The sequence below is a fragment of the Selaginella moellendorffii genome, unplaced genomic scaffold (genome assembly GCF_000143415.4).
Source record: "Selaginella moellendorffii unplaced genomic scaffold, v1.0 SELMOscaffold_101, whole genome shotgun sequence".
NCBI lineage: Eukaryota > Viridiplantae > Streptophyta > Lycopodiopsida > Selaginellales > Selaginellaceae > Selaginella > Selaginella moellendorffii.
The window spans coordinates 294,464-319,584 of NW_003314362.1; the positions used below are offsets into that span (position 1 = coordinate 294,464).

The 25,121-nt window shown below is 46.4% G+C and overlaps 5 protein-coding genes, 1 long non-coding RNA gene and 2 other non-coding genes across 9 annotated transcripts; 4 read left to right on the top strand and 4 right to left on the bottom strand.

Moving 5' to 3' along the window:
- Positions 1–301: 301 nt before the first annotated feature.
- LOC112342206 lies at positions 302–693 on the top strand. The gene is made up of 2 exons (XR_002990869.1): positions 302–337; positions 400–693. It is a non-coding gene; the product is annotated as an uncharacterized LOC112342206 (long non-coding RNA).
- Positions 694–3,588: 2,895 nt separating this feature from the next.
- Positions 3,589–6,083, bottom strand: LOC9629325 (endoribonuclease YBEY, chloroplastic). The gene is made up of 10 exons (XM_002989816.2): positions 5,748–6,083; positions 5,480–5,695; positions 5,331–5,426; positions 5,094–5,262; positions 4,978–5,040; positions 4,820–4,920; positions 4,670–4,762; positions 4,527–4,598; positions 4,354–4,473; positions 3,589–4,282 (listed from the first exon to the last, which is right to left on the bottom strand). The coding sequence occupies exons 1-10, from the start codon at positions 6,042–6,044 to the stop codon at positions 3,875–3,877; spliced, it is 1,635 nt and encodes a 544-aa protein (XP_002989862.2). The 5' UTR covers positions 6,045–6,083; the 3' UTR covers positions 3,589–3,874.
- A 790-nt stretch (positions 6,084–6,873) lies between these two features.
- Positions 6,874–8,038, top strand: LOC112342193 (peroxidase P7-like). The gene is made up of 2 exons (XM_024663624.1): positions 6,874–7,324; positions 7,404–8,038. Exons 1-2 carry the CDS (start codon positions 6,923–6,925, stop codon positions 7,983–7,985), a joined length of 984 nt encoding a protein of 327 aa, XP_024519392.1. The 5' UTR covers positions 6,874–6,922; the 3' UTR covers positions 7,986–8,038.
- On the bottom strand, positions 8,020–8,099 carry TRNAL-UAG. The gene has a single exon. It is a non-coding gene; the product is annotated as a tRNA-Leu (tRNA).
- Positions 8,100–8,330: 231 nt separating this feature from the next.
- LOC9629326 (probable L-gulonolactone oxidase 6) lies at positions 8,331–10,456 on the bottom strand. The gene is made up of 2 exons (XM_002989817.2): positions 9,519–10,456; positions 8,331–9,457 (listed from the first exon to the last, which is right to left on the bottom strand). The coding sequence occupies exons 1-2, from the start codon at positions 10,420–10,422 to the stop codon at positions 8,634–8,636; spliced, it is 1,728 nt and encodes a 575-aa protein (XP_002989863.1). The 5' UTR covers positions 10,423–10,456; the 3' UTR covers positions 8,331–8,633.
- Positions 10,457–16,383: 5,927 nt separating this feature from the next.
- On the top strand, positions 16,384–17,583 carry LOC112342209 (pentatricopeptide repeat-containing protein At2g34400-like). Of its 2 annotated transcripts, none has more exons than XM_024663657.1 (2): positions 16,384–17,407; positions 17,478–17,583. In XM_024663657.1, the coding sequence occupies exons 1-2, from the start codon at positions 16,418–16,420 to the stop codon at positions 17,490–17,492; spliced, it is 1,005 nt and encodes a 334-aa protein (XP_024519425.1). In that variant the 5' UTR covers positions 16,384–16,417; the 3' UTR covers positions 17,493–17,583. The 2 variants fall into 2 exon arrangements, with proteins under 2 accessions (XP_024519425.1, XP_024519424.1); XM_024663656.1 differs by having other exon boundaries at positions 17,475–17,562.
- Positions 17,584–17,650: 67 nt separating this feature from the next.
- On the top strand, positions 17,651–19,072 carry LOC112342187 (pentatricopeptide repeat-containing protein At2g13600-like). Its single transcript, XM_024663615.1, has one exon. It carries the CDS (start codon positions 17,651–17,653, stop codon positions 19,070–19,072), a length of 1,422 nt encoding a protein of 473 aa, XP_024519383.1.
- Positions 19,073–19,075: 3 nt separating this feature from the next.
- TRNAT-AGU lies at positions 19,076–19,149 on the bottom strand. Its single transcript has one exon. It is a non-coding gene; the product is annotated as a tRNA-Thr (tRNA).
- Positions 19,150–25,121: the final 5,972 nt, after the last annotated feature.

Here is a 25,121-nt window from a genome sequence, read left to right on the forward strand (position 1 = left end):
CTGGCTGTGGATTCGAACCTGTGACCTTGCCAATTTCTTTATTCTAGCCAGATATCCGGCCAACAGGTTCCCGACCAAAATATACATTAATAGGTTTGTTACTTTCCTTGCTTTTGAATGAATCATTTCTTGTTTTGTATTAATTGCAAACGTTAGAGTTTCTCCGCGATATTGGAATTTCTCCCTCTTTCTCCATCCCGCAGCTTTCCAGAGACCAAAAAGACAGTGGTCGACCTAGCCCAGACTTGCCGGGCCCGTATGTGGACGGGTGGGTCTTTATGAAATTGGATGTGTTAGTGGCAGGAGTGCTTGAGCAGCAGCAGCCACGATGATCATGGTCAGTGTGTCCATCTAGCCGAGACTAACACATCTCAGCATTGCTCGCTTGAACATCAACAGGTTTGGACGAGGAGAGGAGCTGAAACTTGCAGCCCGCGTGACTCGTAATGCAGCCTTGTCTAGGAAATTTTTTCGATCATTGCACTCCTCCATTTTCTATGTGATGTCCTTGAATTTCAGCTAGAGGGGTTGTCCAAGTTTGTGGCACAGGAGCCAATTGCCACTGATCCAGCAGCAGTAGCAAGATTTCTAGGAGCGATGGCGAAACAGGAGAAATTTTTGGCAAAAGCTATGGTTCCTTGGTGGCTGGGATCTTACTTTTTGATTTGATTTGAAGTTTGCACCTTTCAGGCTCTTACCATCATCACGCAAAGCGCCATCCCTTGGACTGCCATGGACGCACGTTGACTTCCGACCAACGAGATCTATCTCGCGGAAGATTTGCAGCGCTTGCTTGCCGGATCCACTCTGAGGGAGCGAGTTCCAGCAAATCCCGACTTGAGAGAACATCTCGTCGAAATATTTCCGTGCATCGTGGAGGCTACGGCAGCGAGCATAAATATGCTGAGCAGCGCCGTGAGCACCACGCCCTCTCTAGCGATATACCCCTCCATCGCGAGAGCATGGCCAGCGAGTTGCAAGCATTCACGGCCACGGACTGTAATTAAGAATTCGTGAATCCATCCTCCTACATGCTTCGTCAAAATAGCAAATGGCACGGCGATCTATAGGACTACTGACGACCTTGCTCCACACTTTCTCGATCGCATTCCAACCACTCGAGCAGCGTTGGATTGCCGCGCTTGTCCCGAGAGCGTGGTCTTTCTTTCTTGGATGATCCGGTCTGGCTCAAACCAAAACACACACCTTCAAACTAGCACACATCAGACCATGACAAGCATTGCTTATGTAAAAGGCGGTATGTATGGTTCTTGTCGCGCTCTTTTTCTTATACTCTTGTCCAGATCACTCAAGAGACTGTCTAGAGCTACTGGCTTCATTATTCCTCATCTTCGCCACCTTGATTCTCACCGAGCCATGTGTCAAGTGCATTGCGTTCTTGTAAGCACTAGGCTAGTGGAGTCACGCTTAAAAGCTTCTCTTTGTTCCTTACCACGCTCGCAGTGGCTTGAGGTGGGTCCTTGCAGATCCTTGTGTTGTATCATTCCACCGCTTGTCGTGCTTCTTCTTTGCTCTCACCTGATGCTCGACCAACGCTCTCACAGGCTACAGTGAATAACAAAGGAATCACTGATGCCACAAGCTTCAGGTTCCAGTCTAATCAGTTGCACCAAATCAGGGCTGCTCCATTGTCCTCTGGTGTTTTTGGGAGTGGTTTTCAACAGGGAGGATTCGATCTTGCAAAGAAGAGAGAAACAAACAAATACCCAAACCTCCAGCAGTCTTGACATTTCCAGATGCCTCTCAGCTCTGCTGTTCAAGAGGGTGCGTGGATCAAATCAAACTCCCTCTTCCAGAAACTTTTCTTGTTCCGAGAAACAAATTTTGCGCCAAAAAATAATCCTGGAACCACTAAGAGAGGCTTGGGAAACATTTGCACGACCTTGCCCAGAATTTGCACGTTATTGATACGAAACAAGTAATCAACACATTCATTCAAAAGCAAGCGTAATGTGAAAGTAACAAACACGCTAACAAGCTATTAATGTTTAATTTGGACGGGAACCTATCTGGCTAGAATAAAGAAATTTATTGGCAAGGTCACAGGTTCGAACCCACAGCCAGAGAACCAACTAAAATAATGTTGGAGTTTCTCCGCGATATTGGAATTTCTCCCTCTTTCTCCCTCCCGCAGCTGAGAGACAAAAAAGACAGTGGTCGATCTAGCCCAGAAAGAAAGGATCCTGGAATGTGGAACGATAGATAATATTTTTGGAGGAGGAACTTGCACCTCGCGTGACTCGCAATCCAGCCTTGTTACGATCACACAGAGTGCTGCAGACTGCCAGGGAAGAACACGAACGCTTAGCGGCACACTCTGCAAGCTGGAAAGCGAGCTATTGAGCAGGGCAGAGACACCGACACCACATGACCCTGGACATCGGTTTAGCCGACCTTCGAATGGCTGTGCGTCATCCAGAGGACAGGTCCAACTAGTCATCGCCGCGTTACGACGAGTCTAAGTTAGTTGCACCAACTCAAGGATGTTCTGTTTTGTTTCATGGTTTTGAACACGATTTTTCTTTATGAACAAGCATCAAACTGGAAGCCCTGGGTGGTGTCTTGAAGGATTAAGCTCCCCGAGGATTTCATCTTGCGAAGAAGAGAGAAACAACTACCCGAGCACTCTTGACATTTCCAGATGCCTTGCAACTCGAATCTCTTGGGCAGAACGCACCGGTGCTCTTCAAGAGGGTGCCTGGATCAAATCAAACTGAGCTGAGCACCATGCCCAGAATTTGCACGCGATTGATACAAAACAAGAAACGATTCATTCAAGAGCAAGAAAGTACCAAACACGTTAACAAGCTATTAATGTTTAATTTGGACGGGAACCTGTATCTGGCTAGAATAAAGAAATTTATTGGCAAGGTCACAGGTTCGAATCCACAGCCAGAGACCCAATTAAACTTTACTTTTTTGAGTGTACCCGGTTTTTGAGCGAGAATTATCTCTCTTTCTCCCTCCCGTCAAGAATTTGCCGGGCGTGGACGGATGGGTCTTTATGGAATTGGATGTGTCAATGGCATCTTGGAGCTGGAGTGCTTGAGCAGCAGCAGCCACGATGATCATGGTCAGTGTGTCCATCTAGCCGAGACTCTTCCTTTTGCTTTAAAGTCATCTCAGCATTGCTCTTGGACGAGGAGAGGAGCTGAAACTTGCAGCCCGCGTGATGCAGATTTAAGGGTTTATACTAAACTGCTAAGGGTTCTATGAATTTGATCATTCGTTAAAGACAAAGTATGACAAAGTATCTTCTCGAGCGTGAGGGATCTAAATCCAAGGAAGCGAAAAAAAATTCCGTAAGCTCTAGATGATCGACTTTACCTCGATCTCCGGTGAATGATACGTCTTGCAATTGCAATTTCTTTCCAGGATGCGATCAAAGAGCTTGAGAAGGATGCACGTTTTGGCTGTGGAAAGCAATGAAAACATAGGACTTTTATTGACCATTTGCAATGACAAGTATATACAAACGCTGAACAAGGAGTGGCTCGGCAAGGATCGTCCCACCGATGTGTTGTCATTCCCTCGAGATCAGCTAGCGGGAGAATTGCCTCTTGTAAGTTCCTCCGAATTGTCACTCTTGACCATTTCCATTTTCTCTTTTGACAAAAGCATTTTTGCATTCATATGTCTAATGCTTAGTTGTGCGTTGAGCGCTATAACTTGTCTCTAAAATCTTTTACGTTAAAGCTGTATGGTCGATCTGCTGGATGGAGAGGAGATGATCGACTGTTTCCAGCCTGATGCTGTTTCCTGTCAAAGTTCCAGATCCACAAGTATATAGCTAGTTCTTGTTGTTGATGCTGTTATAGATCCACCGAGTTTATCTTGTATAGGCGATGCTTTATCATGGAAGGATGAAACGTTCCAGCGCTTCAGCCACTCCATCCTTGTCATTGGTAGCCACAGTAACGTCGGCGACTTCCAGAGTTTTTGGAGCTCCGTTGCCCATGGCAACTCCCCATCCAACCATCTCTAGCATCTCGATGTCGTTCTCGCCGTCTCCAATCGCCATCACCTCGTCCGGATCAACGTCCATGTGTTGGAGCAGTAGCTTCACTCCCGCGCCCTTGGAGGCACCCTCGGGGAGGATCTCCAGCATGTCTCGCTGCGCCTGGACGAGCGTCGCATGGCCCTGCGTTATCGACTGCCATTCCGGCCTGAGAATCCGGTCGATCCTTTCCTGCTCCTCGAAAAACAATAGCTTCTGGACTTTGTGCTTCTCCAGCTCGTCTATAGACTTTAAAACTTCCCCCTGCGACGATGACCAGAGTTGTGAGCTTCGATTCTAAGATCAAGTAGCTAGAACACTCGAGAGTTACTTACTCTAGGCTCGAAGTAATCCTCGTGCAAATGATCGAGGAACGGATGGTCAAACGAGGCCACAATGCGGTCTCCACAAAATCCAACTGCGGGAATGTTGTGCTCTAGCGAATATTGAAAGGCCTGAGACATGTACAAGTTTTACGACCAGATAAAGAGTCAATGAGATTCCCTACTTTGGTGCAATAGTCCAGAGGCAGCACTCCTCTATGAACAACGGCACCTCCTTCTCCAAACACTAGCAATCCCTGGATAATTATCGTAACGCGTTAGATATAACCTTTTCTCAAGTTAAACAGCGCTACCTAAGCAAAATTACCTGGATAAAGACACCAGGCGTGGTGCTTGAGAGAACACCACCCTGGCCTTCTAGTCCAACTGGTCGAAGTGCTTTCATGGTTGCTTGTCTAGTCTGCAATAAAAATGTATTTCAGGAGCTAAGCCAAAACCTTGAAGCAAGGTAACATACCTTTCCAGTAGCTATGATTACTTGCACACCGATTCCTAGCGCTGCTTTGAGAGCATCTGCCGTCTTCCTCGATACTTGGCTTCTGCTGTTCAAGAGGGTGCCTGGATCAAATCAAACTTAAGATGAAACAAGTCATCGTAGAAGCAAATGTATCGTACCATCCATGTCACAGAACAAGATCTTAAACGGGGATCTTTTCTTCTTTCGAGGAACAGATTTAGCTGCAACAAAAATCTCAATCAACATCCGCCAAACTCAAAAGACTGAATCTAACTCTTGGATTCTTTTGTATCGGCTGCCGGCTCGGATTGAGACGCGGAGATTAGTCCTTTGCCTGTCCATCCGAGACTGCTTAGAATCTCCATCTCTTTTTTTGCCATGGCCTTGGACTCTTTGACTCCCAGCTCGTGATCGTGTCCCAGAACATGAAGCAAGCCATGAACCTGTCATCGTTATTTGTTTTAGTGGCAAAAAGAAAAAGTTGCTATGAAAGATGAATTCCAAAGCATACCAGTAAAATCCTCATTTCATCGAGAAGAGAATGATTTCTTTCTTGTGCTTGACGAGCAGCAGTCTCTACAGAAATGACTACATCTCCCAGCAACAGCTGCAAAAGCGAAAATTGAAATGGTCAAAGAACGACAATTCGGAGGAACTTACAAGAGGCGATTCTCCCGCTGGCTGATCTTGAGGGAATGACAACACATCGGTGGGACGATCCTTGCCGAGCCACTCCTTGTTCAGCTTTTGTATATACTTGTCATCGCAAATGGTCACTGAAAGCTCAGTGGTTTCAGCCGATTCGGCCGCTTCATAGCCTTTGATTGCGAGTTCCACAGCCAAACGTGCGTCCTTCTCAAGCTCTTTGATCGCACCCTGGAAAGAAAAAGCTCCATAAGCTCAAAAACAAAGAAAATGATCGACTTACCTGGATCTCTGGTGTCATCGCCAGAGATTCTTCCGCTATAACAGGTGTGCTGATCTCCAGCTCCTTCTCGGGAGCCACCGTAGACACACATTTTACTTGAAACTGAGAGCTCTTCCTATCACTCACAAGAAAACCACTGGCGGAGCATCTTTGCTGGAGCGACCACTTAATCGGAGCCCAAGATCGCGTAAACGCGACGCTGCTCGACCGTTGCCACTGCCTCAGATTGAAATATCCAATGCCGGAGATCCTGGACGACGCCTTGGTGCCGGGCAAGACGCTACGAGCTAGCGCCATAGCTCAGAGAACTGAATAAAGAGCCCTAAAATCCCAACTGTAAGGAAGTGCCTTTAAAAGCTCCACACACGAAAAGATCCAGGAGAATATTCACAAGAATATGCCTCGGTCATAGCGACAACATGTAGGACACGTGCTGTGTTTTGAGTGGTGGGCACGTTTGAACCACTTACCTAATGAGAGGGTGGCATTGCATCGTCCAAGTTGTTTAAATGAATTCCAATTTTTTGTGAAGCACCAAGGATGAGTGTCTATTTGGTTGACAGGTGGGGACTACTTTTTATCACACGTGATTAGGGCTCATGCTCGCTGTTTTGCCGCGCTCAAGTTTACGAAATTAGGGTTCTTGCGCTTGACATGTTTGACTTTTCGAGGATGAGAACAAAACCAAACTGACAGGGACGCATCAACGAAACGCATTCAATGCCTAAACGCGCATTTCTACTTCTTCCTCGAATCTAATTAAAGAGAAAAAAGTCTTCGAGATGGTCGCGTTCTCTGCATCCATCAAACGGTTTGGAAACGAGACCCTTTAGTCTTCGTCGTCTGCATTGTCAATCTCATATAGCTGTCTCACACGGCAAATTGATATATTGTGAGCGTGCTAGCGCGAGTGACCAGATATGGCATCCAGTAAACTCTTTGACACTGTCAAAGCTCTTGCTTTGGCCATGTCGGTGTGTGTCGCAGAGACGTTATACTCCGAGGAATCAATCAATCAGGCAGTATAAAAGGACCATTGCCACTGCTGTTCGTCACAAAACATCAGCATTGAGCTCTTTGCAAGTGTGTCGCTTGCCTTGTCAGTGATATCAATCTCTCGTTTTCTCTTGTCAGGAAAGCAAAGTTTGGGTGATCTATTGATTGATCGATCGAGAATGAAGACCGGGATGTTGCTGATCGTCGTTTTTGCCACACTCCTCGTCACCCAAAAGCCCGTCACTGCGCAGCTCAGTCCCTTGTTCTATGCTCGGAGCTGTCCCAATTTGCAAGCCTTGGTGAGAAGAGTAGTCCAGCAAGCCGTCTTTCAAGAGCCCAGGATGGCCGCTTCGCTGCTTCGCCTGTTCTTCCACGACTGCTTCGTCCAAGGTTGCGATGCCTCCATCCTCCTGGACGATACCTCGAGCTTCACCGGGGAGAAGACCGCAGTCCCGAACCGGAACTCCGTCCGAGGATTCGAAGTTATTGACAACATCAAGTCGGCGGTTGAGAATGCATGCCCGAGAACAGTCTCCTGTGCTGATATCCTCGCTCTTGCAGCTCGCGAAAGCGTCCTAGCCGTAAGCCACCATATCGCCTTTTCCTTGTTTCTTAACGATTCATCCTAAAAGTTTCTGTTGATCGCTTTGTCTCATATAGTTGCAAGGACCAGCATGGAGTGTTCCTCTGGGACGCCGAGACAGCACCATTGCAAGCCTCGCCTCAGCCAACAATGATATTCCAGCTCCAACTTCGACACTCTCACAGCTCATCTCAAAGTTTCAGGCCAAGGGACTGTCGATCCAAGACTTGGTCGCAACCTCGGGTGCTCATACGATCGGGCTTGCTCGCTGCGTGACCTTCCGAGACCGTCTCTACAACTTCAGCAACACCGGAGCTCCAGATCCAAATCTCAACAGGTTCTTCCTTGCAAACTTGCAGCAGCAGTGCAGCCCCTCGACTTCATCGGACAATAGCCTCTCCGCCCTCGATGTCAGGAGCCCGAATAGATTTGACAACTCGTACTTCGTCAACCTCCAATTCAACCGGGGACTTCTCAACTCGGACCAAGTTTTGGCATCCACGCAGAACGGTGTCGCTCAGGGGCTTGTAAGCTTGTATGCTAACAGGCCGTTTCAGTTCTTCAGAGATTTTGCGTCGGCAATGGTCAACATGGGGAACATCAGTCCGCTCACGGGCAGTGCGGGACAAATCCGAACCAGCTGCCGCGTTGTCAATTAATGATGTTATAACAGAGGAAAAAAAAAACGATTTTTGACGGCTGTGGGATTTGAACCCACGCCCTAACGGATTGGAGCCTAAATCCAACGCCTTAGACCACTCGGCCAAGCCGTCAATGCATGGGATGCTAGGTATTTTAGACTTTACAATGTAAAACGATAACTTCTGCTTGGGGGCAATTAAAATTTTTTGGGTATCTCACTACCACGAAATAATCCCAAATGTCTTGGACCCTTATAAACACAATATATTAACTATAATAATAATGTGGTTTATTGGCACATTTCTTACTCTCTAGGGTTTTTTAGTGTCTCTTTCCATTTAGGAGCTTCCGCGAGAGGTATGAATCCATCCAAGATTGAAATGGGAAGGCCATTAGCGCTTCGACGTCGGCCGAGCGTATTTACATACCCAGCCGCGCGAGAACAGTCTACCTGGATCGCGGTAAGATCAATGAAAAAATGTAATAGGCAAAAGAACAGCAGAATTTGAGCTGTTATAGGCATTGGTGGCAGAAACGAAGATTTGCTTCCGGAAGTTCGTTACACTGTTGAACGGCTTGTTTCGATCTACAAAGCTGGTATGACGCTCTTTTCATTCTGCATTGTTTTGCATTCATGCTCGTTTTATTTCTATCGCTGCTGTCACTTACGAGCTTGTTCGGCAGACTCTGGCGGCTTTGAAGAACACTCCGGGCCTGCAAAAGAAGTTCTGTTCAGGGGCACAATGGCTATCTTCGCTGCAGACGCATAGTCCTTCGAGGCCGCAATATTTCCTCTTGATTGACACCTTCCTGCCTCCTTTAATGCCCAGCACCGCGTCAGACCATTCACTTGAGAAATAGCCGTGAGGGTCCATCCGTCTCTTGACTCTGAGGAACTTGGCAAGGCTTGTCACTCTGGCTCCCATGTTCTCAAACGCAGCGTCCTGGTTTTTCCCCCAGTGTGGCCTTCCATTGTATTTCTTCAGTAGCAGCTGCTTGATCTCTTCCATGGAATCTTCATCTAGAGTTGGAGTGTTGCTCTTTCTGTCCCTGTATAAGAGCATATCGAACTGCACTGAATCCTGAGGACTTGCAAGGTAAGCACTTGAACCTCGAACAAATCTGAAAATGGTGCCTCCGTACATGTTGAGCACGCACAGCTTGTCTGGATTTTTATCTCGCAAACTTTTGATATCTTTGATGGCTTGGTTGATTTTAGTGAAAGGTATGGAGATTGCGGTCTCGAAGAAGACGTGGGCTGGCAGCTCGGGATCCCATGGACAGGTAAACTTGTCACCTTGTGGTGAGGTGCTCTTGTTTTGACACCCCCCTCCTGTTTCCATCAGGTGATTGTATCCTACCACGGGGTAACCTTTGAAAGTACCATTGTCATTCACGTAACCATCCCCTGTGGCGACTCTGTTACGGACGTTGTTAAGGCTCGTTTCACAAACTTCGGATCTGTTGAATGCGGCCTCTCTCTTCTCAGCTGCAGATCAATAAGCTCTGGGTAAGATCAAGTAAATAAGTAGAAATCTCGGAATACTGACCAACTCCTCTCCAGAATGTGATAGAAGATGCCAGTCGAGGAGTGTAGTTGATGTTGCGGCCTTCACCAGGCGTGGTGACCGGGACTTTCTTACTGTATGTAGCAATGGTCTTACCTTGATTTATATGCCAGTTGATCTCACCAAAGTCGTACTTGTGAGCCAGCTCCAGGATATCGTCTTCGAGAGTGGTGTCATTCCTCATTTCCTTTGTAACCGAGCGCTTGAACATCGGTTCCACTGCAAAAGTCACTTGGGAAATGGCTCCAAGCACACCAATTGATAGCTTTGCCGCATTCAAGTCTTCATCCGACGACGTAAGCTTGACCACTTTGGCATAGCCTTCCTCTTTCTTGGCAGGAACAACAAGACTAATCCCTACTACGTACTCGTGCAGGGCACCTCCTCGACCATGGAGACCGCTACCGTGAGCTCCAGTGCTTATGGCACCCGCAACGGAGATGCCATTGAAAGACGGCGAAGGTGGAAAGGCGAGCCCGTCCTCTGCAAGCTTAGCAAACAAGTACTGAAGTTCAACACCGGCGTCAACAGTAACAGTCTCGGCGGCTTTGTCGATCAAGATAGTGGAATCGTATTTGCTGGTGCTGATGAGAAGGCCTGATTTTCCTCGCGGACAGGCAACCTTTGGAAGACTGTGAGCATACTTACTCACTACTTTGATGCTCTGCCCCCGTTCCACAGCGCCAGCGACTGCGGCAATGAGCTCCTTCTCGTTCGTTGGGTACGCTACAGACTCTACCTCGCAAGGTTCCCGATCAGTCCATATGCCCTGATAGTTATTGACTGTGCAACTTTTGCTTCCAGGATTGCATTGGATCGGAGATCCCTGTGCCAAAGCTCCGATACAAAGCACCGCTGCTACTACCAAAATCTGTACTCGTCCCATTTTTGCAGTACTGTCACACGCCCTTGGAAGTTTTTAAAGGTAAGGTGCTCCATTCTTTTTATTAGTCTTCATTGCTAACTTAAATGCCTAGTTTGATTGTCTTACACGACTACACATGCAGCCCATGTGCCTTTGATTGATCTACTGTCCAGATCGAAAACGGGGAAGGAAGTACATACTCCGCACATGTCCACTTGCTCAAGTGGAAGATCATCTAAGATTGCAGCATTTAGAGTTAGTGGAAACACGCTTACAACGTCAACATGTTTCATTTTCTTACCGGAAAGAACGCTCTCTCCTAAGCACTCACATTTTCAATCTGCGGGAAACTAGAAAATGTGGACGAGCGAAAATGCTTCACGATTCCTTTTCCACTTGTTCCTCATTGTACATTTCCTACACATTGCGCTGTCTGTGACAAATCGCAGGAACACAAAGCCAAGCTAGAAAGCAAGGAAACTGAAGTTGGTGCTTGCTTCCATCTTCCGAATTTCACTTGAGTAAACACCATTGAATCCGCCGAACTATTGTTGCTTAAGTACGCAGGCTGTGTGATGCTGAACGATCGGAATGACTCTCTGGCGATATAATATTAAGCTTAAGCTCGATGTCGATGCAATTGTCACACGATAGACTAAAATATCACTCATAATAGTGAGATAGTAATATTTGGCGAGCACTTGAAACATCTAGCACAAAGCAGTGTGACAATCTTGGACAAAGAAAGGCATGCATTGCAGGAGCTCCTCTGCATCCTCACTAGTTCAGTTGTTACTCTTGACACCCTCGAGATCCAAACCGAACAGTATCACTTCCATGGCCGTTTTGGGCATGCGCCTGGATCAAGACATGCCACAGATGCCGTGACGGTCGAGTTCCACGTGCTGTGGCATCTTTCCAAATAACTCTTTCAATTCTTGAATATACCCACCTTGGGCATATGCCACGAGGACAGTATTACCATTTAGATCGTAAGCTGCGAACATATCCGTGCATTTTACCACGTTTTACATGTGGATCGACTCAAACAGAAGCTCCGCTTGTTCTAGATACCCATTTTCGGCAAATGCTGTAAGCATCGCGGTTGAGGTTGCAACGTTTGGCTCCAAACTTTGATCATACTTGGCTCTTTGGATATAGTCAGAGACACCATGTCCAGAAATGTTGAGCACGTTGGATCTTAAGAACTTCTCCTGGGAAGTGTGTGGAAGAGCTTCTCGGCGCGATCCATTTGCCCCGCCTGGATCATGATGCCCCAGGTGACGAGGTTCCAATGGGGGAATAGCTCCTCGGATCGATCCTTCCATTCTGGGGCTCTCCATTGAATCCAACATGGCCTTGGATCAATCGGGTGCGTACAAGGCCGTCCACGCGATGCGCATGCAATCGAATGCCTCTTGTGCCCGCCAATTCTCCCCATTGAGATGCAGCCTCGCAAATCGATCGCGGCGAACAGAGGTCTCGCGTCGTCAAAATGCCCGGTGGAAGAGGCTGCGGGACGCTTGGTAGCTGCGGTGATCGAGCAAACACCCTGGCCTCGCCCAAGCTCCAGCACTTGGAGTGGAGATCGATGAGACTGGGAAGAAGAAGAAGAATGAAATGCGGCCCGTCAACTTTTAGGGTATGGCCGCTGCGCTAAGTTTTCATGGAGCTCCGGCCAGGGCACCCTCCAGGCCAGTGATCCGCTGCCAAGCGACGCAGCCAGAAAGCAGCAACCCCAAGTTCGTCCCCAAGGAAGTGCACTTGGAGATGACGCTGCAGGAGCTGGGGTGCTGGTCGCCAACCAAAATCTGGCGCCAGGAGCGCTGGCGCAAGATGAGCGTCGAGGAGCGAGTAGCCGAATGGTCTGAGGCACAATGCCTGTGGTACGGGCCTCATCAAGTCGATGCAGCGTTGGGTTTCACGGCGTGGCTGGCGCAGCATGGAGCAGTGGCTGCGCTTGCTGGATCCATCGCTGCGTCGGCTTATGCTACGCCGCGCTCCGGTCCAGATCTATGCTTGATGCTGGGCGTGGATGTGGGTGCCATAGAGCAGCTCATCTCCGACAATCCCACGCTGCTCCAGTGGGAGAGCGAGCCAGCGCAGCAAGCTAGCGGGTCGAGTGAGCAAGTGCTGGAAGGTTGCGTTTCGTTCCTCGCCGGTCCTAGCTTCTATCCGATCACTCTCGTCTTCAACTCCTGGTGGGGTGTCCACCATGCCGTCTCTCGGGCCCTTCCAGTGGTGCTGCGAGACCAGCCAATGCATGTAAGCTCACGCTCCCTACTCCTTTGTTTTCATTGCACTTGTTTATAACTATAAACACACACACACACATACAGGTGATTCCCCGGGAGAGTTTCTGCCTCTACGATGCCATCAAGGGCCATCCACAGCCGTATGAAGTGGTGGAGGTGCTCACAAGTGAGGGAGCATCCATCGAAGGGATTGATTCTTACGTGAGTGAGGGCTTGCGCGAGCTGTTTGGCGACGAGTGGAAAGTGTTGCGACAGTGGAAGGAGGTCGTTGCTAAAGCCAAGTCTATCAAGCCTGAAAAGTATCGACGCATTCGTGATCTGCCTTGGAGGGATGGGATAATGCCAGACTGTCCGACTATACTAGACTGAGGAAATACGTTTATGTTGCTTTGTGTTACCTAGTTAGAATTGTTTGTGAGTTTTATTGTTAAGTTCGACCGTTTAAGCGTGGAAATTCTTTTGCTAAGTGTTTCCAAGCAATTTGAATTTCCATGATCGAATTCCAAGACATAACGCCGTGTCACTGGATCAAGCAACGAGAACACTCGTCACCCCGGCTATCGGGTTCTTGGTAGCTTTGACCGCTGCTCCAATTCTCTATCAGGATTTCCGCATACTGATGAAATGTTGCTGCTGCTGCTGACGTGCAGCCGATTGTGGCGTGAAGGCACGAACTTCCCCTCTAGCTGAAACTCGTGAAAGTTTTCATGCGTTAGATGGTGATTATATCGAGAAGGAATTCGAGCTGGAAACATCGTAAGCAAATGATGTAACAAAGGAAGCGAGCAAGAGCAGCAGCAACGCTATGCAAATCCTGCTTATGTTGGAGTACTGGTGCGTCATTTGGGTGCTCTGGAAGCGGGCAAACACAGGGAAGAACAGGTTCGTGCAAACCAGCACGTATAGGATGTGGTGCTCTGGTGGAAGCCCGGCAAATTCTTGGTGGGAGCTTTCCAATGTTTTCTCCTGCACGCTCATGCTCACAGTATATGTCCAGAATGGGCATCTTCATTCACAATGCTTTGAATGTTTCTGCGAACTCTCTTTTCCTTCGACAGTCCCCTATTGGATGCAGCAGCTGAAGCTGTTAGTACACGTTTAATCAAAACATCATGCCTGACCCTGCCGCTGGCTGAAGCCTCAAGTAGAGAGATAATATTTGGATTTCTCTATGATTTAATTAATCTCCACAAATCTTTGCTCTCCGTTGGCAGCTTGATCCGAAGTTATCCAATGGATGCAGTCTATCATGTTCTGAGGGATGTCCGTCTGCAATGCACACCGCAAGCATTTCTCTGCTTCTTGTCCGCCCTTGTACATCCCTCCAACATACAGAAAAGAGAGAACGAGCGAGTACCAGTCATCACGATACTTGTACCCCTCCTCCTCGTCAAACAGCGGTGATATGAAGAAGGGAGTCCCAACACGCTGCCTGAGCAATTCCGGGGGGTCATCCACAAAGCACGATGCATCAAAGTCGCCGAGCTTCAGCAAGCGGCCGAAAAGTAGAAAGTTATCCGGCTTGACATCCCTGTGATACACACCATTCGCATGCAAGCCGAACAGAGCTCTCTCTCCATGCTCCCACAACTGGTCATAGTTATTGGTCAGATCTCCAGCTCCGATTGGAAGTCCAAAGCCGTCAAGAGCCATCCAAGCCAGACCGTCGCCTACACCTGTGACAGATCCGAAGTATTCCAATGCCACCATTGCCCGGACGTGAGGTAACTTGTCCACAATCTTGTGAATCTCCACTTCCCTCGAAATACTGGATTCCTTTGCAACTTTGATGACAGAGGAGCTGGAACCTTTTCGCAACACAATCGACCTGCCACCGACACCGATGACTTTAGCTTCAGTGACATTAATTTCGAAGTTGTCGTGGTGCCGGTGGAGCTGAATGGGAGCAAGTGGGATGTTTAGCCTGGAGCAGACTGTGTCTACATATCTCACCAGCAGCTTGAAGCCAGGTTCAGGTTTTAAGCTGACTACATCCTGCAATGTCGCCTGTGAGATGTTCTCAACATTTAAATGCGGAGCCACGTCAAAGAGAAGATTTTTTCGGTCCCAGCGTGGTGATGTAGGGAATTCTGGTGCCACTTTGAGTGACTCAACATCTCCGTTCTCCCTGTAAGTAAAAAGAGCAAACCACAAACGTTCAACCCTTTCGCCAAAGATCCCAAGGTGCCATGGTCGAGGATCTTTGTTATTACACTGTAGCATTTTGGCAAATCCGTGCCTGTTCCTGTCAATCCCACCAGTCGGATCGCCTTTCGCAAGCTGAAAGACGGCTTTAAGTTCGATAGGCTGAGAAGTTTTACCAGCTTGCACGCATATATCCTCGGGAGCACCTCCTTCCTTGAAGACACAAAAATCGGATTGGCCGGAAGCAGCCCCCACGCAAAATTGTAAGAGCAGAGGGTGGTAAGGAAGCTCCAAATCTATCTGACCCCTCTTTCTTGCCGCTCTCATCGCCACAACGTTCTTCAAAGGAACCCCTCGAGCTTCAAAGAGCCTGAAATGCAAATACCGGAGCTCGGCAACCAAAGGGCGCAATGGCTCCAACAGCTCATCGATGCCAACAATTTCCCTGGGAACGTTCCTTTTCACAACCTGTTCTTCCCACAAAGCCAACTCGGGGCATGCTTCAAAGTCCATGGTAACGTACGGAGTATTTGGTAGAGTTGTCTCGCGATTTTGCGTCTCTCGAATCGGTTGCATCCATTGCCTCTGTTTCAGGACCTCGAGTACTTTCTGCGGGGCTTCACTTTTCCTGATATGCACAAGAAATCTCTCTGGAAGTTGGATATGTGTAGGCACCCAGCGACACCACATGCAATCGTCGACCCGAAGTTGGTCGTAACCCATCTCGTTTAGCCACTCCCAAAGTTCATCGTCATTCTGGATGTGCTCTGGAACATGCATATACGTGTTCTCCGAGGGACAAAAGACTCTACGCAACTGCTTGGAGAAACGCCGAGTGAGTTCAAGCGCCCCTTGTGCCTGAAACAAGCGAAGTAGAGCTCAAAGTGAGAAGAGAAAAAGTCACTTACGTCTAGATACTCGTCGTCAACACGCATCCGCTTGGTCGATACCATCTGAGTCATTGCTTGGAGGCTGGTTTCCGGTAGAGCCGGTGGAAGAGGAGTTTGGACGTGATTTATTCGAGGACCAGAGCCGAATCCTTGCTGCTCCCACGGCGTTGCTTGCCGGCTGGTTTCCTGTAGAGCCGGTGGAAGAGGAGTTTGGAAATGATTTGTTCGAGGGCCAGGGACATAGCCGAATCCTTGCTGCTGCCACGGTGGGGGAGGAGGCTGGATGTCGGATCCATAGCCACTGCCCAGAACGAAACTTTGTTGCAACGGTGAGCGAGTAATACCACTGCCAACATAGCCGGGTCCGTAACAGCCATAGCCCTCACCGTCGCTTATCTGGCCTTGCTGCTGCCATGGTGGGAGAGTAGCTTGCCGAGGCAAGCCGGATCCACAGCCACTATCTTGTTGCAATGGAGGAACATAGCTAGGTCCATAACAGCCATAGCCCTCAACGTTGCCTATCTGGCCTTGCTGCTGCCATGGTGGGAGAATAACTTGCTGAGGCAGGACGTCACCAGATCCATAGCCATGCAACGGTGGGCGAGTAGTTTGCTGCTGCTGGACGAAACTTGATTGAGCGCCGCCGACATAAGATCCAGGATTCATGGGTCAACCCTAATGTAAATCTCGTTTAAAATATTTTTTTTAAATGTGTTCCACCATTCTATGGCATTGTTTCCAGCCACCGGTGGCATTTTGGAGCTAGAGCAGGCAGTGCAGGATCTTGAGCAGCACCAGCGCGATGCAAATCCTTCCACATACGCGCTTATGCTGGATTGGTGCGTCAGGTTGGGTGCTCTGGAAGCGGGCAAACGAATCCATCGCCATTCCGTGGAGTGTGGAATGGGCAAGAACAGGTTTGTGGAAAATCTCCTCATCAACATGTATGGGAAGTGTGGTGCTCTGGAGGAGGCCCGGAAAATTCTTGACGGGATGGAGGATTCTAATGTTTTCTCCTGGACAATCATGCTCGCAGCTTATGCCCAGAATGGGTATCTCGACGATGGTCTTGAGTGCTTTTGCAAGATGGAGCTTGAGGGGGTGAGAGCCAACCGTGTGACAATCATCAGCGCACTGGGTTGTTGCAAGAGCTTCTCTCGAGGGCAGTGGTTTCATTCTCGGATCAAACAGGAGGGATTTTTTCCGGATGACGTGATGATCCAGAATGCTCTCGTCAGTCTCTACGGCCGATGCTGCGAGGTGGATCAAGCGAGATCTGTCTTTGATGAGATTTGTAACAAAGATTTGGTGTCCTGGACTGCCATGATCTCGGCTTTCGTCCAGAACGGGCATCCGGATCGTGCGATGGTGTGCTTTTGGAGCATGCAAGCTGATGGGGTCAGGCCTTGCCGTGTGACTTTTATCACCATTCTCGAGGCTGTGATGGAGACGAGGGATGCGAGAGTTTGCGAGGAAATCCACCTCCAGATCATCGAGACCGGATTAGAGAAAGACGACAAGCTCCTCAACTTGCTCGTAAGATCTTATGGAAAGTGTGGGGACATGGAAAAGATGAAAGAAAGTTTTGAAAAGCTGGACGAAAAAAACGTTGTCTCGTGGTCCGGAACGATAGCAGCGTTTTCTCAGAACGGATACTTCTGGGAGGCGATCAGGCAGCTCCAGAAAATGGATCTGGAAGGAGTCGAGGCGAACGAGGTAACTTTTGTTAGCATCTTGGATGCTTGTGCTTGGACTGATATTTCTTTTTCTTCTTTTGCTGCAGCAGGATCGAAGTTCATAATCACAATCACCGATCGCGTTCTAGGAAATGGTTTCCATCATCATCCGGTGGTGGCGACTGCGCTTGTCAACTTGTTTGGCAAGTTGGGAAGGCTAGACAGCGCAAAAAGAGTTTTTGATTTGTCTCACGCGAAGAGGGACGTTGTGTCCTGGAACTCGATGCTGTCTACGTGCTCCCAGAACGAGCAGGGAATTCAAGGCACTTGGGAGCTGTTTCAGCAGATGGATTTAGAAGGTTTCCAGCCGGATCGAGTAACTTTCGTCACGCTCCTCGACTGTTGCGCGAGTTTTGCAGATCTGAGACGGGGGAGACAAGTTCACCAGTGTGCCGTGGCGAGCGGAATGGATTTGCTTCCCACTGTGGCGAACTGCGTCGTCAATATGTATGGTAAGTGTGATGATTTGGAGGAGGCAAGGAGAGTTTTCGAGAGCTTGAGTTACGGGCGAGACGTGGTTTCATGGAATGTAATGCTCTCCATTTACGTGCAGGCAGCAGGAGAAAACGATTCTAGTGCCAGCAAAGGTAGAGACGTGTTTGAGCTGCGAAGGAGAATGGATATGGAAGGAGTGAAGCCAAACGCTATAACTTTGATCAGCATGGTCGATGCTGCAGCTGTTTGGGAGGAAATTGAAGAAGGCGAGTTTCTTCGTTCCCGCATTATCGAATCTGGCTATGGCTCTAACGTTGCCGTGTGTAACAGCCTCGTCAACATGTATGGGAAGTGCCACAGCTTGGGAAACGCAAAGGAGGTGTTCTGGAGCATGGAAGAGAGAAAGAACGAGATTTCTTGGAGCTCTTTAGTGGCGGCCTATGCTCAAAACAATCAAGCAACCGAAGCTATGAAACTCTTCCAACACATGGATTTGGAAGGCCTGAAGCCGGACAGGGTGACCTTGATCAGCGTCCTCGACGCTTGCGGGGACTTGAGAGCGTCAAAGCAAAGCTCGCAAATCCACGCTCGAGTTTTGGAAGCGGACCTGGAGCGTGACGTGGTTGTAGCGAATGCTCTCGTCAGCATGTATGGCAAGCTCGGGAGGCTCGAGCAAGCAACCGTGATCTTCGAAACAATGGGGGAGAAAAGCGTCATCTCGTGGAACACAATGGTGGTGGAGCTCGCTAAGGCCGGGCGCTGCGAATCGGCTCTGGAAGCTTTCCGGAGCATGTCACTTGAAGGATTGGAGCAAAGCAGCAGCGGCTTGGTGGCGGTGTTGTTTGCGTGCTCTCACGCTGGCCTGGTGGAACAAGGCAGGGAAATCTTCCTGTGTATGCTGGAGGACAGGCCTGGCGAAGATCCAATGCCGAGAGCCGAGCACTATGGCTGCATGGTGGATCTCTTGGGGCGATCGGGAAGGCTGGACAAGGCCGAGGAGCTCATCGAAAACATGCCATTTGTACCGGATTGTGTAGTATGGAACATGCTGCTCGCGTCGTCCAAGAGCTATGGAGATGTCGAGAGGGGCAAGCGCGCAGCCAACGAAGTTCTCGCCATCGCAAAATCCATGCGCGGGAAGAAGGGACTAAGCTCCACTAACGAGTCGCCTTATGTGGCACTGGCCAGTGTCCTGGAGGGAAAGCATTGACTATGCTTTCACTGAGATTTGAACTCAGGACCTCCCGCTTACTAAACGGGTGCTCTGACCAGCTGAGCTATGAAAGCTTAACATTTATAACCATGATAAATGTCTTTAATAGAAAGTGGCCAGAGCAATCTCAAGCGTACGATCATTCATACAATATATTAGAATATGTTTCGATATTGACATACAATATCAGTCAAGACTCCCCGTAATTAATTTAAAATATTTCTACACAATTATAATAAAAAATTCTTAGAACTTACAAAAACTAAAGATACAAGTTCGAATGGCTACAAGTCTCTTCCAAAAGCTTTTCACACTTGGGTCACAGTCATTTTAGACCACACCCAGTATAGTCCCGCTTTCACCCTGAGACGAAGTCACACAACTTCGACCGTTTGGACCACTTTACACGAGGTGGTGGCAAGTTCCGCTTCCGCTCATGAGCTTCAGCCTCCAGGGCACTGGGGCCGAACTTCATCCTCCTCAAGAATTCGAGAGCAGATTCATCACCAAACAGGTCTGCAGCATTCTCTGCATCCAAGACGACGAAGCCTGTTTTTTTCCCTCCCGCATGCATCTCCCAGAAATAGCGACATTGATCTCCCTTCAACTGCGGCGGCATTACCAGGAGCCTTAACTGAATGCTCGAGAGCAACTTGTATGCTTCTGTATCCTCAGGAAAACCGGTATCGGTCGAGCTCAGTGAATTCTTAGGAAACTTGTGCTGCTCCAAGACGTGCATCACGTACACCTCTGTGTCTCCATTCCCTTCATTGAATTTGTAGCGAATGCCTCGCACAGCATCAGCACCGGCAGTGTTGTCTCCTGAGATCCAAGTCGTGCAGAGTGGATCATCCCTTTCCAAGTCCACAAGAAAGACTTCTGGATCGTAGCCGTCGGCAGAAACAAATGCATCGGTCAAGCCTTTCACAACTTCACCTTTCCTAGCGGCCAACTCTTGAAACCCTTGAGGGCAGCCGCTTGCCTGCAGCAGTGGTCTGAGAAGTGGCATGTCTGCCATTTTACCACCGAACTTCTCCCACATGCTCTCAAACGATAGAGCTAAGAAGTTCTGCAAGCACAACCCCTGGCCTGACGGATAAGGCACAGCAGCCGTTAGTCGCAGCCACTTTGATGGCAGGTAACTACTCGGGAGGAATCCCTTTGCCTGGTGTTGATCTTGAAAATAATTTCTGGCTGCTGCAAGAACCAAGTACTCGTCCACATGAACAATGCACCCCGCAGCTGTCCGCTCCAACCATCCCAGACCAGCCTCAACCAGTGCCACACATATGTCCTCGTTGTCCCTGAAAACGTAACCCCTTCCAGCACCGAAATACTGCACTACAGCCGCCTCAAGTTCCTGAATGAGATTCACTCCGTGGACAATGGCCTGTTTCTCTGCCAACCTCGACACCGCCCCGTAGGAAGTTTTCTTCGTCTCTGGCTGACTCCGCTTCGTTGTCAATCCCACCGTGACATAAGCGGTTGCCTCCCGCAGGCTCAAGTCCTTTAGGATCATGATTTCCAAAACACACGCCAGTGGTCGAAACCTTCCTTTAAAGACTTTATACAGGGTCCGCAAGTCCGCTTCATCGTCTTCTGTTAGTCCTATAGCCTGTTCAGCGTAGTTAACCATCTCCTTAGCATTCTCCCAGATACCGAAGTTCACAAAGTCGGTATCCGCTATAAGCTTACCAGCACCAGTGCAGAGAAGATCCTGCTTGAAGTACAATGTGTACCCTGTGCCTGAGACTATGACTACGTGCTTCAGAGCTGTATCCACTCTGCAGTGATTTTCCAGGCAGTTCGCAAAAGGCACGTACCCACCCCTCGAAGTCGACCAAAAGTAGCCATCCTCAAACAATTTCATCGCTTCTTGGGCTTCGTCAAGAGCAATCGTTGGTATGGGCACCGGAGAGTTGAGTTGGTGTAACAGTGGCTCCAGCTGAGACCCTATCTGGTTCCGCGATAAACCACATAACTTCGTCACCACACCCCTGAAGAACTCGCAAAAAGGATCGCGCAGTAGAGCAACGCCGTCTTGCTGTGCTAAACCCCTGCATGCGGCTTGCAAGAGCAGCCACTGACGCGGCATGATATTCTTGCTCTTGCAGTAGAGATAAATCTTCATTCTGCAGGCCAGTAACAGCGTCACGAACACTCTGGCGACGGTCTGGTTGAGGTCCAACTCCATAAGGCTCTCACCCTCAGGATTGCGATGGGCACGAATCAGAAAGCTCTCCAACATCCTGATTGAGAATTCGAGATCCTGAGATCCCCCGTTGAGGGCAGTGACGACGAAATAAAATCCATCTCTTTCCTGGAAAAACGGAGGGTCAGGTCATTGTGATACATATTTGCATGCACTTAACACAGAGAAGATCATACAATGACCTTGTTTTCCCGCATCCTGAGACACCAGAAATGATCATGCATCGACGGCCTAGACTTTCGGCGTTCTCGAGCTGCTCTTTCAGCTGGGCACAGCAGGAATGCTCCGACTGACCTATCCGGAACAGCAGCATACTCGGTACCTTCATGTAGACAGGCATGCCATAATCATCATCTACAGGGAGTGAAACTTGGCCTTCCAAGTACGCATCTAGAAAATCCTGGACTTCGTTTGGCAGCAGAAGTGCTTCGTCCCAATCCAGCTCTTCCATTCCACCAACCCAAGGGCGTGCGCGCCCTAAAATGATGATTCTCGGAATATACCCTAGTTCGTGTTGCTGGATAGAACCGGCCAAAGCTGTGCCTCGTCCAGCTGCTGCTGTTTGTTCGAGACGCTGCGGCAAGAAGTAGAAAGGCGAGGGGCACAGGATTGGTGCGTTGCAATTGCATTTTCAATTTGGAGGTGATTGTGGGAAACACAATGGGAAACACAATGGAAGGACACGATATTGCGGGAGTACAAGTTGCGGCAAAAGAGCAATGCTTTTGTTGATCATCGGTTTGGAGAGAATGACGAAGAGATGAGCAAGGATGAGAAGGCAATTATGCTGTTTCAACGTGAAAGACTGGTGCATTTTTTTTATTGCTAGAAACTTAGTCTCTTGGTTGGTGTTCCGTAGTAGAGTAAGTTTGTATTGCCTGACACTGAGGAAGAAGAAGAAGAGATATTCTTACTCAGCTTTATAGATTTGGATGATTTTGAAGATGTTTCAGGGATGATGAAGACGACCTTCCTCAGGTTGCCTAAGTGCAAAATTTCAATTTCAGAGGTGGTTTCACAAAGGCTGATCCTGCAAGAGAGGTTAGATACTTTCTACATTCAAGCTTTTAGATTTCTAATTTATAAGGAATTTTAGTGCTAAAGGTGAAATCAATATTGACCAAAAGAGGCTATGTATCAATTGTAATGTAATCAGCACTAGTCATGCTAAAAATTTTAAGTAATTTGTTACATGTTGGTGCATGCAACACTGCAATGCTGCATGGTTTGATTAATAGTAATACAAGATTACTTTTATTGCATATCAACTGTGTTTAGGAAATTTTATACATTATAAACATGTTTGTAAATCTTAAATAAAAATTAGTCTAAATAAATAACAATATTAGATGATACAATATCATAGAATATCAAAGTACTTTCTAGGTATATTCACTACCATTAGGTAAACCAAAAAAGGATGCCTGATAAAATAAATTTAGAATAAATTATATATAAACAGTATTTAAATTGTCACTCATTTTGAGTCTTAAATTATATTAAATATTATGTATAAAATTTTAAAATGTTATGTGAGGTATAAAAATAATCAATAATAAAATCCTAAAGAGTGTATTTTAAATTTAAATTTTTGTATATTGCATCCTTTAATTTATTTCAAAGTGGTTTAACTTAAATATAAATGAGAATTTTATCCTTATATTTAACAAAAAGTGTTATGAACTCCCTCAAATTTTTGAACTCAGAATTTAAATATGCACAAATTATTCAAAGTGAGTGCATGGAATATGGAAGTGGAATATAGAAAAATACATATTTTATTAGCCAAAAAACCCTAAGAGTGAGTGGTTTTGATTAAAATTAATCTAATGGCTACTAAAATCTCACTATACTAATAATAATATACAACATTGTAGCCATAAATTTAAACTTTACATCACTTCCTCTCGGAAGAATAAAAGGTAGTTACAGATTTCTGGTTAATGGGCTGGGATACAAAGGGATTAGGAACAACTAGCACTATCTAGAAATTCTTTAGTGCCACCTAATATTCCTTTAGAAATTTCTTATAACACTTCCATTCTATTGAGCAAAGAGATATTGTAAGATTGGGAAAATGAATTAACACTAAATCATTTATTTTATACTTTGTAATTGGATGATAGTTAAAGTTATAGTCCCATTTGTACATGGCCCAAGTGTTTAGCAGACTTTGCTCAAACCAATGGAAGAATATTCATTTATTGATCCTAGGGCTTAGCATCAGTAGCTTGTAACAATCACAAAAGTAAACTCAATTCAGTTAGCAATATCAAATCATAATTATATAAAAGTTCATATGATGAAGTACTAAGGAAATTTTGTGCCTCTATAGCATACGCATACTGAATATTACAAATAACTATCTTAATTTGGATATTGAAAGTTTATATATTTCACGATTATCCTTTTGAAAGCTAGAATAAGCCTTTCTATTAAATCATCCATTTATGGATGATAAGCACTCTTGAAAGTGTATATCCCCAACCGAGATGGCAAAACATGAAATGCTCTAACCATAAATGCAAAACCATTATCTAAGGGAGAATTTGCTCTAAATAAAAATACTGAAACACCATTTGTTTAAGGAGGAAGTATCCAAAAGTAGTTGTAAATGCATTAATAAGAATATCAACTTCCACCTAGTGAGTCAAATAGTTGAAGATAATAATGATGTACTCATTGCTAGTAATTGACTATTCGATAGGTTTTATCAAATCAAATGCAAATGGGAAATTGCAATAACTCCAATGTCCTTTTGCAACACGAAGGAGAATATTATGAGTTTAGCACCAAATACAACTACACATATACCAAATAACATTATATCACATCTTTAGTTGATAAAAAGCTTCTCAATCACATAATAATGTCTTATATGGTTGCTTAGAATATGAGAGTCATGATAAGCATGAAAAAAGTGTAGAATAAAAACCAAAGGCACCACTATCCATAAATAATATTTAGGATTAATCCCCATAAAATAAAGAAGATTGTCTTTAAAGTGATATTATGAATAAAAATGCCAAAAAGGCAAACTATTAACAAGTAATGAAAAATTCTTAAACTTATTATAAAGCCTTTGGATTCATGGCTCAACTTTTTGAGCCTTATGAATTTTATCAAGAGAAGGTAAATTTTGTTTTACACCTTGTAAATGTTAAATATCAAATATAACAACTATTGATGGTATGGAATCCTTGTCTAGAAAGTCTACTAATATTGGAATAATAGATTTGTCATAAACATGAGAAGAGAGCAAAAAATGGAAGGAGTTCAAGAAAGAGTATCAATATTAGCTATAAAACTCCTTAAAAAATGAAAAACTTCAAAATTATATATTTGAAGTTTCAAACCCTATTGAGTAGTACGATTAATTAAGTTCTTCCACTTTAATAATGAAGTAATTATATCATAATCACTTAATAATATATGAAAACCATACAAATATGCATGAAGTTTCTCAAAACCCCAAACTGCTGCTAAACACTTTTTCTTTATTATGGAGTGGTTCATTTTTTCTAGTTACAATGTACAATTGATATATGCAATAGAATGATATTGAGTAGGCTTGTTTGTATCAACTCTCGAGACCGATATAAGAAGCATTCACGCATAAAATGAAAGGTTAATTATAATTAAAAACACCAAGATTAGAGGAGTTGTCAATAGCTTTTTGAGATTTGTAAACACTTACCCATATTCCTTAAACTAGATGAAAACCAATGTTGACAACTTCAATAACATTTGCAATAGTTCAATACAATAAAAAACATGATCAATAAAAAAATTAAGATGTTACACTTTACTTAAGAAGTGCTATATATAATTTAT

What these genes read in the sequence shown, in the direction of transcription:
- LOC9629325 (XM_002989816.2), bottom strand. Translation starts at nt 6,044, where the DNA reads ATGGCGCTAGCTCGTAGCGTCTTGCCCGGCACCAAGGCGTCGTCCAGG. An exon ending in CAGCGGGAGAATCGCCTCTT is followed by an intron (nt 5,427 to 5,479) that starts GTAAGTTCCTCC and finishes TCGCTTTTGCAG; the next exon opens with CTGTTGCTGGGAGATGTAGT. An exon ending in CTTGTTCTGTGACATGGATG is followed by an intron (nt 4,921 to 4,977) that starts GTACGATACATT and finishes GATTTGATCCAG; the next exon opens with GCACCCTCTTGAACAGCAGA.
- LOC112342193 (XM_024663624.1), top strand. Translation starts at nt 6,923, where the DNA reads ATGAAGACCGGGATGTTGCTGATCGTCGTTTTTGCCACACTCCTCGTC. An exon ending in CTCGCGAAAGCGTCCTAGCC is followed by an intron (nt 7,325 to 7,403) that starts GTAAGCCACCAT and finishes TGTCTCATATAG; the next exon opens with TTGCAAGGACCAGCATGGAG.
- LOC9629326 (XM_002989817.2), bottom strand. Translation starts at nt 10,422, where the DNA reads ATGGGACGAGTACAGATTTTGGTAGTAGCAGCGGTGCTTTGTATCGGA. An exon ending in CACATTCTGGAGAGGAGTTG is followed by an intron (nt 9,458 to 9,518) that starts GTCAGTATTCCG and finishes ATTGATCTGCAG; the next exon opens with CTGAGAAGAGAGAGGCCGCA.
- LOC112342209 (XM_024663656.1), top strand. Translation starts at nt 16,418, where the DNA reads ATGGCATTGTTTCCAGCCACCGGTGGCATTTTGGAGCTAGAGCAGGCA.
- LOC112342187 (XM_024663615.1), top strand. Translation starts at nt 17,651, where the DNA reads ATGCTGTCTACGTGCTCCCAGAACGAGCAGGGAATTCAAGGCACTTGG.